The sequence below is a fragment of the Talpa europaea genome, assembly GCF_964194135.1.
Source record: "Talpa europaea genome assembly, chromosome: 15".
NCBI classification, from domain to species: Eukaryota; Metazoa; Chordata; class Mammalia; order Eulipotyphla; family Talpidae; genus Talpa; species Talpa europaea.
Genome location: NC_140083.1, coordinates 85905785 through 85918532, shown reverse-complemented (window position 1 = coordinate 85918532; position 12748 = coordinate 85905785). Strand labels below are relative to the sequence as shown.

At 46.7% G+C, this 12748-nt stretch overlaps 1 protein-coding gene across 1 annotated transcript in view; it reads right to left on the bottom strand.

The window, feature by feature from the left end:
• TBK1 (TANK binding kinase 1) overlaps positions 1–10602 on the bottom strand; it is a gene marked incomplete at its 3' end in the record, with an annotated part of 37487 nt that extends 26885 nt beyond the window's left edge. Inside the window, exons 1-3 of the mRNA XM_084255756.1 lie at positions 10507–10602; positions 5371–5511; positions 2831–2960 (exon numbers count right to left, since the gene is read on the bottom strand). Of these exons, the coding sequence (XP_084111882.1) occupies positions 2831–2960; positions 5371–5511; positions 10507–10593 (358 nt within the window). The 5' untranslated portion in view covers positions 10594–10602. The remainder of the gene's footprint in view (positions 1–2830; positions 2961–5370; positions 5512–10506) is intronic.
• Positions 10603–12748: the final 2146 nt, after the last annotated feature.

Genomic DNA, 12748 nt, shown 5'->3' with positions numbered 1-12748 from the left:
GTGCAGGGGCCATGCTGGTCTCTGCATCGTGCCCATACTGGTGTGTGCTGCTGAAGCCAGCATGGTCCTGACTTACTGCTGGTCATACACGTGGCATCTGCCCAAGGTGAAGAGTAACGATTCCCAAGGAGGACATCAACTTTTCACCATAGGATATCAACGTTTCACCACACTTGCCTTGAGAAATAAATGCCCCAAAGATGGACTTAATACATAACATAGTAAAAATGTAATAAAAAGAGGACAGGCGTCAGATTTCTCTCCATAAAAATATACTTCTCATACGTTTAGTGCTATTTGAAAAAGGTCATTTTCCTTTTTTTAAATTAATTAATTTTTTTTTGTGGTACCCTCGCCGGCAGCTGGGAATGAACTGGCGCTGCAGAGGCTGTGGGCAGCCTCGCAGCCCAGTGCTCAACCGCTGCTCCACCAGGGGAGGCCCTCCTTTTTTTTTATTAAGGGGGAAGGCAACTAGATTGTTGAAATTAAGCTGCTTGGGCTAAATGATAGGGAGTGTCCCTGAGTGATAGTTTAAAACATTCGTTTGACAGTTGATAGACAAATGTCCGACTATAACACATGAAAGCAAGTTTAGGAATATCAAGGTACAATTATGAAAATTCGAGGCTACTAGTATACATAGGAAAACAGTGATTATAACTTCTATTTGATTAAACAGGCTGTAGCATTTATTATTTCTTTCTCATTTTGTCCTCACCTAAGCCTCACCACATGACATCCAGTGTCAAGTTCAAGAATTCCCATTACCTTTTTTATCACTCGCTGTCCCTATTCCTTAAATATTGTTTCATTTCCTTCCAAAGATGTTATTCCCTTTGTTTGCCATATTCTTTTTTTTTTTTTTTAAGACTTATTTCTTTATGCATACAAGAGCGAGGGTACAGGCCAGAGATGCGGGGGTGAGAGGATTCACCAGAGACAGAATGGGGAGCAGAACAGGCAGACTGACCGAAATCCACTGCTGAGGGGAGCAGCAGGGAGACAGGAGAGGTCTGCTGTGCCATGTGGGTACCTCCCTGGCCAGCCAGGGATTGAACTTGTGCTGCAGAGGCTGTGGATTGCTTCATAGTGCATTGCTTAACCCCTTGTGGCACCAGGGAGGTCCTCTTTTTTTTTTTTTTTTAAATAACAGCTTTATTGAGATATAAAATTCATCTTAAAGCCTATAATTCAGTAGTTTTTAGTAGAGTATATATAACTATCATCACTAATTTCAGAACATTTTCATTTTGCCAGAAAGAAATCCCTCATGAGTTGTCACTCCTCAAGCCCACCTCCCTCAAAACCCGGGCAACCACTAACCTAGCTTCTGTTTCTACAGACGTGCTTATTCTGGATCTTTCATATGAAAGGAATCATGCAAATATTTTGGCCTTTTGCATCTGTTTCTCTTTCACTTACCATAATTTTCAAGGTTCGTCCAGATGACAGCATGTATCACTATTTTTCTATTCATGAATGTTATATATTGTAGGGATATATATTTTAATCCGTGGCTGTTTCCATTGTTGGCTATAATGAACAGTGTGTACACTTTTGTGCGAATATGTTTTTAAATTCTTTCAGGTAAACACACAGTAATAAAACCACGAAGTCATATGGGAACTGTGTGTTTAACCTTTTGAGGAGCTGCCACACTACTTTCCAAAGTGGCTGGATCTTCTTACCATGCAGCCAACAGTATATGCGGGTTCCAATTTCCCCACATCCTTGCCAACACTTGTTTCGTCTTTTCCACTTGAGCCATCCTGCTGAGTGTGGAGTGGCATCTTATTGTGGTTTTGATTGGTATTTCTCTAATGACTGACGTCGAGCATCTTTTAATGTATTTGTTGGCTATTTGTATCTTTTTTAGAGAAATGTCAATCAAATCTTTTGTCTAGGGCCTCCCCAGTGGCGCAGCAGTTGAGCGCTGGGTTGCGAAGCTGCCTGCAGCCTCTGCAATGCCGGTTTGATCCCCGGCCGCCAGCGAGGGTCCCACATGGCGCGCAGACCTCTCCTGCCGCCCGCTGCTCCCCTCAGCAGTGTGCTTCGTCAGTCTGCCTGCTCTGCTCTCCCCTCTGGCTCTGGTGAATTCTCTCACCCTCCCGTGCTTCTGACTGTACCCGGCGCTTGTATTAATAAATCTTATTAAGGGCCTCCCCGGTGGCGCAGCGGTTGAGCGCTGGGCTGCGAAGCTGCCCGCAGCCTCTGCGGCGCCGGTTCGATCCCCGGCTGCTCCCCGGCCACCGGAGGAGGGTCCCACATGGCGCGCAGACCTCTCCTGCCGCCCGCTGCTCCCCTCAGCAGTGTACTTCGGTCCTTCTGCCTGCTCTGCTCCCTGCTCTGGCTCTGGTGAATTCTCTCACCCTCCCGCGCTTCTGACTGTACCCAGTGCATGTATAAACAAAACAAACAAACAAATAAATAAATAAATAAAAAGATGCATTTCCTTGGAAATACATGAAAATTAAAAAAAAATAATAAATCTTATAAAAAAAGAATTAAAAAAAATCTTTTGTCTATTTTAAAAATTGTCGTTTTATTGTTGAGTAGTTGGGATAAAATTCTTAAGAGATATAAGACTTACAAATATTTTCTCATTCTATGAACTGTCTTTTCACTTCCTTGATATTATCCTTTGAAATACAAGTTTTTAATGCTGATGAAGTCCAATTTATCTACCTTTTTTCTTTTTATATTTGCATTTTCGGTGTCATATCTAAGAAAGCATTGCATAAAGTGTTTTTAAATGCAAGAAATTTGCCTTTTAAAATTCTTATGACATTAAATTACATCTACATATATATAAAAAATCATATAAACATACCCACATCTCGCAAAACAATTAAAAATTCAGACTCCGGCAGTCCGTAGGCATTAGATGGCTCTTCTAAGACAGTGTATAAACTCCCGCATGGACAAAATTCCATAACAAGTACTTTATGTCTTGTTGTTGTCTGGGAAAAGAAGAAAGCACTGATTGGGATACAATATGACAAACAGATTTTATTTTATGACAGTACTTAGCTGATTTCATTTAAATGTAGAATTTGCTATGATGAAGGCACTTTGAATTGCTCTACCTGGAATTCATTCAGTATCTGTTGACTGTACACATGTAAGAATTAACATTGTTGAAATTCCTATTAAAAAGTTGAATTTGATTTCAAGGACAATCAAACCACAGAGAAAACTGGCCAAATAAGAACTAGAAAATCACTGTTACAATATTATAATGGTTCTGTTAAAATTAGCTTTAATTTCTAATATATAATAGTACATTTAGGACACTGCTCTCCTACCAAATCTCTTGAAACACTTGTCATTCTTCTTTCGACAAGTGCTTTTACCTCAAGGAATGTAGCTCCAGCCCTAAAAACAAATGGGTGGCAGAACAGTGAGTGGCCCCTCTTATGGTCATCTACTGTTTATTTGTAGGAGCTGCTGATTTGTTTTAAACTTTGATTTTTTGGTTGAAAATTTGGGAAATATATATTTAAAAAAAGAAAATTTGGGAAATATCTGTAATTCCAGAGATTAATTATGCTACAGTTTTGGTATATTTCCTTTTAGTCTTCTTACTATGTATCAAATCACTTTATAAATACATAGCACAATTTCTACATTGTAATGCACAATCATCAGTATCATACTATATACATATGTATATATTACATATATATATATATACATACATATACACACACACACACACACATGCAAACTTTGATCTTCTTGCCAAATGGTACACTTCAGCATATTCCCAGATGATTAAAATTTTGGTATATATTTCTATTTATTACTGTGTAGTAAAGAATTCACTTTATCTAAAAAGAAGTCTGGCTTTTGGCGCACTAGACCTCTCCTGCCGCCCGCTGCTCCCCTCAGCAGTGTACTTCTGTCCTTCTGCCTGTTCTGCATCCTGCTCTGACTCTGGTGAATTCTCTCACCCTCCTGCGCTTCTGACTATACCTGGTTCTTGTATAAATAAATAAATCTTAAAAAAAAAAAAAAAAAGAAGTCTGGCTTTCGCCCTTGGCTACAGGAAGTGTTCTCCAGGCCCCTGAAATGTCTGGTCTCATAGAAGTGTCTTTGTTCACCTGGGACCTTGATCACATGACAGTTTAACAATGTGATTTATGATGGAGTGTCAGAATATGTAGATCAGTTCCAACTTCCAGAGGAAATGAGACTAGAAGTACTAGCCTTTCCAGCTGGGGAGGGCTGGAGACTAAAAGTCAGCCAGGCAGGCAGGACGTGATGAGTTCCAGTAAAAACTGGACACCAAAGGCTCAGGTGAATCTCTAAGGTTGGCAGTATTCTGTGCACACTATCACACATCCATGCTAGAAGAATGTGTCACTGAAGATGACGAAGATTCACATATTTGGAACATCCTTTATGTGACCCCAGGAGGCTCTTCCTCTCGGTAGCTCTAAACTGTATCCCTTTTTTGTTATAATTGTACGTATAGTTTTTCCCTTAGCTCTGAGTCATTCAACATTCTAGCAAATCATCAAATCTGTGGTGGTGATGGCAACCTGTGACTTTGCAGCCAGCTGGTCTGAAATGCCGGTCGCGGCTCGGGCTGGGCCGAGGGTGCAGTGAGTGAGTGTCTGAATGAGTGCATCCTCGTGGGAACTGTTCTTTCACTGTGCGGTTTGTCAAACACTTCTGCAGTTAGAGCCAGAAGTCTTGAGCAGGTGAGGCTCTTAAGCTCAAGTCTGGCCCACTGCAGGTAACTATCCATCACACATTGTAACTCATTTAACAATTCTTTATTATACACACACAGCAAAGAACATCTGTGCATAAAACAAAAATTTACATTTCTGATTTTTCCTAGAAAGTAATGAAATCATTATTACCAGGAGCATGAACTGCCAAACTGTGTTCAAAAGGTGCAATTTTGTTGATTATCCATGTCTAAAAAGATTAAAATAGATTTTTATTTTCATTATTTCTGGGTAAGTTTCCTAATGACATTCTTGTTTTTGTTGTTACTGATAAAATCAATTCTCTTATAATTATATTTCATATATTTGTTTCTAAAGTCCTGGAATTTTTATTCCTTGACAAAATCTTCTTTGTACTGTTTGACTTTCTCTGTTTCTTTTATAATTATGTCAATTTAATGTCACTTAATTTTTTAAATAATTCTGGTAAACACAGTCTATATTTTATTTCCTATAGTACTTTTTCTGATTGCATAAAACTTCATTTCTACTGTTATATCTAGTCAAGAATCCTGGAGAATAATATATTCAGTGGCAGCCGTCTTGATTTCATCAATTGTATTAGATTATGTCTCCTGATTTGTAATAACTATAATATGCATAAGATTAATTAAAGCTTGGCTTTACTTACCTCCTCTTCAATAGCAAATAATTTGACAATATTTTTATGATTGAGTTTTTTTAACACTTCAAATTCTCTCATTTGAACATCCACTGGACGTAGGAAGCTTATGTTATTAAATACTTTGATAGCAAATAAGTCACCAGTTTTCTAAAAAAAAAGAGGGAAAAAAATGTTTTATTTCTGTAACATTTTGACTCCTGACTTTTTTTGTTAAAATCAATTCAATAGTACTTTCAAATTGAAAGCTTTGAGATGTAGAAAAGGCTATTTTCTTTCATATTACAAATAAAGCTTCCTGGGGCCTTCTTGATGGCGCAAGGGGTTAAAGTTTCAACACTATCAAGCTATTCACAGGCCACTGCAGCATGAGTTCGATCCCCGGCCAGGCAGCTACCCACATGGTGCAGCAGACCTCTCCTGACTCCCCCGCTGCTCCCCTCAGCAGCGTGTTTCAGTAGATCCGTCTGTTCTGTTCCCTGCTCTGTCTCTGGTGAATCCTCATCGCCTACACCTCTGGCCTGCACCCCAGTTCTTTTATGCATAAATAAATCTTGGAAAAAAAAAAAAGCTTCCACTGTGATACATGTGGCAAGGTAGTCATTTACATATCAGGTTAGTGTTCTGATACTACCAAATGTAAAACGTCATTTAGATAAGAAATAGAAATCGAAACTCGCAATGGGTTCTTCTAAGCTTAGTAATGTCAAGCTAATCAAAACAGGAAAGGAGCCTGAAAACATTTCATAAATGAAATTTTTGTGAAAATCTCCACGTGATCCCACTGATACAGCTACCAGCGACCAGAGCGGCATTTGTCCAGGTTTGTCTTTGATGGGTATTAACAAGAGGAACAGTTTGTCTTTCCTCCATTGGTTGCAATTTCCCCCTTGCTTGATACATTTATCCGCACCCTGTATTTGCAGGAAGAGAACGTGAGCATCAGCCCCTGAAGAGAAACAAGCTGGCGCCTGCCCGACTCAGGGCCGACCCCTTCCCCTCCCCTTTGCAGACCCCCGCCCGTCTCCACTTTTTTCCCCTTTGTATAAACACCCCGGCCCTCTACCTAAGAGCAGGACGGTGGTCTTTCAGACGTGAGTCTGCTGCCCTCATTTGTCGACAAATTAAACCACTTTCCTTTTCCTCAAACTCTGCTTCCTTTCATCCGCTGAGGGAAACTGAGGCTGGCGTTTGGTAACACCATCAGCTCTTAGGAGCTGCCAGCTAACCTCGTACAGTGCAGTGCAGTGGGGGAGCCAGGGGTGGGCTCTGCAGCTGTGCCCCAGGGCAGACTGCTGCTTACAGCCACCTCCAGAGGATCAAAGGCATTTCCATTCCTGAGGGGCCTGCAGCGCCCCCACCTCAGTTCTGCATCACGCACACTGAAGCAGGTAAGGAGTGATTCTTACAGGTGCAAATATATGCTTGGATTTCAGGCAAACATTACATTCTCACGCTCTTCATATTCACCTTGAGGCTTTCTTCCATTTCCTTCCAATCAGTCCAGATTCTCAAACTTTAAACTTACTTTTCCCATAATCCAAGATTTATGAAGCAGGTAAAAAGATAATTTTTGGGGGGCCTGGTGTTCAAGCATCTACTGCCTAAATATTTCAAGGCTCTTGTGTTGTTTCTGCCTTGGTGTCCGCTCTACTTAGTCATCACCCTATTCCACTCACTCCAGAATCAAATATCTTTTTCTTAAAACTGTATCGTTGCTTGGAGACTACCATTTATGAACTACTCCCTCCACCCCCAATCACATACACGTAACATGTAAGCATTCTTTCCGGAGGAATGGAGCCACTGATTACAGTCAGACACTAGGAAAGCTGAACAAGAATTGAACCACATTATATGCACACTTGTTCAACCAGGGTTAAGGACACTGCCAAAAAGCTCTACTATCAACAGAGATTTTTCTTGAGGACACTTATCTTTAATTTAGTTTAAAATCAGGAGAATCCTAATATAGGAACAAGCAGAGAAAAAAATACCCTCTTTGTAATCTACCCATCGTGATCAATGCCAGTATTTTCCAAGCGTCACGCAACTGCAAACTTCTCCCTAAGTCAAACCAGACATGACGGCATGCAGAGATCTGCGTGGACAGACAGCTGCACGCGCGGCTCAGCACGCCCTTCCCACACTCCTCTTCACTTTGCCACAGCTCTTGTACACATACTCATCCATCCACACACTTCCCACAGACTAAGGAGATTAGTACACGGTGGACACTACATAATAAACTTGAGAACCGTGTATTCTAAGCAATTTTAGCTAGTATCATGTTTAAAAATTCTTAAACAGCCTTTTGTCTGGAACTGCCACCTTCCAGTAAGTCACCAAAACACCAACACAAAGCGGGAGAGGAAAGCACCTGCTATATGTTCTCTAGGCCTCTTGGAAAACATGGGGTTGTTCCTTTGGCCACACACACGCGAATCTGTAAGAAAGGTGGTATTATAGACACCCAGGGGGTGGGCATTTTTCAAACAGAAATGTCCCAGATATGTCATTACTATGGCAAAACTGGAAGTCAGTAATGTCCCCCAGCATACAGCTGGCATCGCTGTAGACAAGTACGGGGCACACTTCCTGCCAAGAGAATGAATGTTCATATTGAGCGCAGAGAGCGCTTCCTGGAAATTGTGAAAGAAAATAATCAGAAAAAGGAAGCCAAAGAGAAAGGCACTTGGGTGTTTTTTTTTTTTTTTTTTAAAGATTTATTTATTTTTATACAAGTACTGGGTACAGGGCAGATGCGCGGGAGGGTGAGAGGGTTCACCAGAGACAGAGCGGGGAGCAGAGCAGGCAGACTGGCAAAGTACACTGCTGAGGGGAGTAGCGGGTGTGACAGGAGAGGTCTGCTGCACCATGTGGGCTTCTCGCTGGCCGGCTGGGATCGAACCCACGCTGCAGAGGCTACGGACAGCTTCATAGTGCAGCGCTCAACTGCCTGTGCCACCAGGGAGGCCCGGTTCTTGGGTTTAATTGAAGCAACAGCCTGAAGCACCCAGAGTACAGTTTGTGAGAAAATATGGAAAGGAGCCTGAGCTGCTGGACCCGCCCCCTATGGATTCATGGCGTAAAAGGTGTGTGTGGGGGGAGGGACGCGGTGTGTATGAGGGAGAACCTCTGGACTGTTTAAAAAAAAATCTTAAAAAGTTACTAAGGAGGGCCTCCCCTGGTGGCACAGGCGGTTGAGCACCGTGCTGTGAAGCTGTCCGCAGCCTCTGCAGTGTGGGTTCCATCCCGGCAGGCAAGGGTCCCAAATGGCGCTGCAGACCTCTCCTGCAGACCAGTCTCGCCCACTGCTCCCCTCAGCAGTGTATTTCAGCAGTCTGCCTGTTCAGTTCCCTGCTCTGTCTCTGGTGAATCCTCTCACCCTCCCAGTATCTGGCCTGTACCCCAGTTCCTGTATAAATAAATAAATCTTAAAAAAAAAGTTACTAAGGACAAGCAGGATTTTTTGTGGATAGTCCGAAACCTTTGTAATTGATGTCACTGAAAACAAACATGTTTCCTCAAAACACACCCCCTGGAAGTCTGCTTGGGACTAAATACTGAAGTGGATGGTAGCAATTTTATGTTTATTGAATTCGTAGTTTTTCAAGCTACACTGGATAAAGGACATCTTTGTTTCCTCCGAAGAACTTCAGGTTAGTACAATCTGTCCTCACTCACTCCTTCTTTTATCGCTTCCTTCAAAAAACACATATGGAGTGCCTACTATGTGCAGACACTTGCTTGAAGGATGTCAACTACATGAGGCGAGAGAAAAAGAATATGTGAAACATTCAGCAGTGCTGGGCATTTTGAATATGCCTCACTGCCGCTATCCTGGACTGCCGGTCATTCGGCCAGTTTGCAACTGATGTCCCTTCCAATGCCACCCTGCTACTAAACCCACTCTGTGGGCGGGAATGATACACTATTCATAGTTCCATTCACTGGGCCCACCACAGTACCGGGCCCACAGGGAAGCAATCACTACAATCTGTAAAGTTAATTTGGGTCACAGGAAGACAGGGTCAGATGTGTTTCAGTGGTGAATCCTCTGTCACCGCCCCATTTTTCTCTCCTTGGCACAGAGCACAAGGCAAAATATCTAGGACAGAAATACCCACGCTTGGTCACAGTGAGGCTGATCAAGGAACCAGGGCCTGTGAACAAACCTAGAACTGCAGGGGAAAAAAAGCTAAAAGCTGTCCATGTGACTCTTCTGATTCATCCTCTACAAGCCACAGACGCTGTTTATCGTCATAACCTCCCCCTAGAAGAATCGGTCCTTTCCCCTGCGAAGGCCCAGCTCATTGTCACTGACAAAACTGACCGGTGATCTCCAGGTTATAGAAATATATGAAGAAATTCCTTCATAGTGAATACATTTAAAGCTCCTGTTTGTGAAAATAAGAATTAAGGAAACTCCAAATATCACTTAGCTCAAAACAAATTCAGTGCTGAAAGATCAGGGTACGATTATTTGCATGCTAAAAGGATTATTTTTACTCCATTATTTTCCCATCTTCTTTCCCAGATATGAAACTGAAATGATCTTAAATTTCCTCACTTTAAATTATCTTTAATTTCATCCCCTAATACTGACTGACACAAAATCTGTTTGGTTCTTCAAGTGTCTCTCGGAGGAGCCTTTCACTCTATTCTCACTTCCACTAACAAATTCCGATTACCTTATATTGGGACAGGCATCATTTTTTCCGAAATGGGCGCCTTGTTGATAATCCCACTTTACTCCAGTCCACCTTGGGCTTAGCACAGCACATTAGCTACCTCTGCGGCTCCTCTGCGGGTTCCCCTACAAACCTGCTTCTCAACCATCTCACTGCCACACTCAACTTCGGTTCATGAGCTCACTCCAGGCCACAGGAAGACCAGCTTGGGACAGAATCCAGAGGTGCAATATTAATGTTCCCCAATCCCTTTTTTCAACCAAGTTCCCAGTTTTTTCCACTTCCCAACACACAACGTCTGCGATCATTGGGTAGGTAATAATCACTGCCTCTGAGACAAGTTGTAACTGCCACGGAAGCAGAAATTTTCTTTTTCACAGTTAGTGTAAATGTGTTTCTCAAAAGAAAATATATACAGCAATTAAAAAGGCTTCAGTTTTTTTGTACTAACCTTATGTCGTCCACGAAAGACATTTGCAGTAGCTCCTTGGCCTAAAATATCAGATAAAAGCCACAAGTGATTAGAAGTGCTCTGCATCTCTGCGCAGTCAGGCAATCCTCTCGTTGTGCTAAGAGAAAAGAAAATATTTGCATGTTTGTTTTGTGGGAATAATATTTATGAGAAACAAGTATTAGCTACTTTTAGTCTCAAATAAGATTACCCATTACTTATTGCTAAACTGAAGTGTAGAGTCCAATGTAAAAATCTAAGTTTCCAGTGACATTACAGGCTGAAATAAAATGCTTGTGGGGCCTGAAAAAACATTAATGAATGAATGACATGTATTCAGTTTAACTGACTTGTCACAGGACTGAAGGAAACATCTATTTGCCTTCTAATTTTTTGTCAATGACAGCTATATTGGTCACTTGCCTTCAAGTGATCGGAAGGCTCGTGAGACATTATATTGTACAGTGTTTTCTAATAAAGTAAAATGCAAAGCATAACAGAAATACAGAAAACAGTCCCTGTGCTTTCCTCAAGGGCAGGATGACACGAATACAAACAGCTGTCATGTGTCACGCGTGCTGGGACGGTGGTCATACGACAAATCTGTGTATTTTCTGTTCAGTTTTGCTGTGACCCTAAAGCTGACGTGAAGAAATACTGAAAAGCTGAGTCCCTGGACGTCCACTGAGACCATCTGACGTCCGCGGGGCAAAGTCCGGCGCTGGCCCTGTCCAGCAAAGTCCGGCACGGCCCTGGCCCGTGGACGGACACCCACGCGATTCCGCGGCCTCTAACTCGGACGAGACCCCGCAGCCTGCTGGAGACGAGCAACAGCCCCCCCGAGCCCCCCCCCCCGCCCCCCGCCAGCCGGGCCTGGCGCCCGCGGTGACCCGAATCCCCACTGGCCTCCCACGCTCCCGGCTGCGGGGCGTCCAGGGCCGTCGGGTCTGGCCTCGGCCACCTGCTGACCCCCGCGGGGCAGGACCCGCTGCCCCGCGACCCGGGCTCCGCGGCCAAACGTGACTCAGCAGGTCCCGGCCAGGCCCGCGGCCTCGCGGCCAGGCCCCGCGGCCACTTCCCCAGGCCACGTCCCCGGCCACGTCCCGCGCCAGGCGGGCGCCCGGGGGGGAGGCGGGGGGGGGGCGGGAGGCGGGGGGCCAGCGCGGCCGGGGCCCTCGTCGCGGGCGGCCTCCCGGGCCCGGCTCGCGGCCGGCGGACGTCGCGGCAGGGACCAGCCAAGGCCGCCGCCGACCCCGCCTGGCCGGCCGCGAGGGCCGCGGGCCCGGACTCCGCGCCGTGCCCGGCCCCGCCGGGAGGGTCTCTCCGCCGCGCCGGGGCTCGGGGCCGCCCCGGGAGGCCCGTCCGCGGCGCAGGCCCGGGCGCCCCCTCGAGGCCGCGGGCCCGGCGGGCGGGGGTCCAGGGGGACGGGCCGCGCGGCCCTGCGGCCCGCCCCGCCCCGGCCCCCGGGCCGGCCCCCGCGCGGCCGAGTAGCCGCGGCGCCCCGGGCGCCCCGCCCCGCCCCCGCCCCGGCCCCCCGCGCCCGCCCCGGCCCCCGCTCACCGCCGGCCCCGCCGCTCCCGCCTCGCTCCGCGGCCCCCGGCGCCCCGGACGCTTCCGGCTTCGCGGCCGCCGGCCACGTGACCGCGCCCGCGGGTGCGCATGCGCGCGCGCCGCCCGCCCCGGCCTGGCCCCGGCCCGGGCAGCCGCTGGGGGGGAGCTCGGGGGGGCCGCGGGGCGCGGGCGGGAGGCCCTGGACGCGGCGGCTCGCCCCGGGACGAGAGCCCGCGCGGCCCGCCCGGGGAGGGAGGCGGGGCGGCGCCGGGGCGACGCTGACCCCGGTCACCTGAGCCGCGGGGCCGTCGGGTCGCCCGGCGCTGACGCCGCCTCGGCCCCGCGGGGCGCTGTGGGAAGTGGGGTGGTCCTCAAAGCCGCCCCGGGAGGGGCTGTGGGAAGTGGGGTGGCCCTCAAATCACCCCGCGGCGCGCTGTGGGAAGTGGGGTGGCCTTCAAAGCCGCCCCGCGAGGGGCTGTGGGAAGTGGGGTGGCCTTCAAAGCCGCCCCGCGAGGGGCTGTGGGAAGTGGGGTGGTCCTCAAAGCCGCCCCGCGAGGGGCTGTGGGAAGTGGGGGGGTCCTCAAATCGCCCCGCGGCGCGCTGTGGGAAGTGGGGTGGCCTTCAAAGCCGCCCCGCGAGGGGCTGTGGGAAGTGGGGGGTCCTCAAAGCCGCCCCGCGAGGGGCTGTGGGA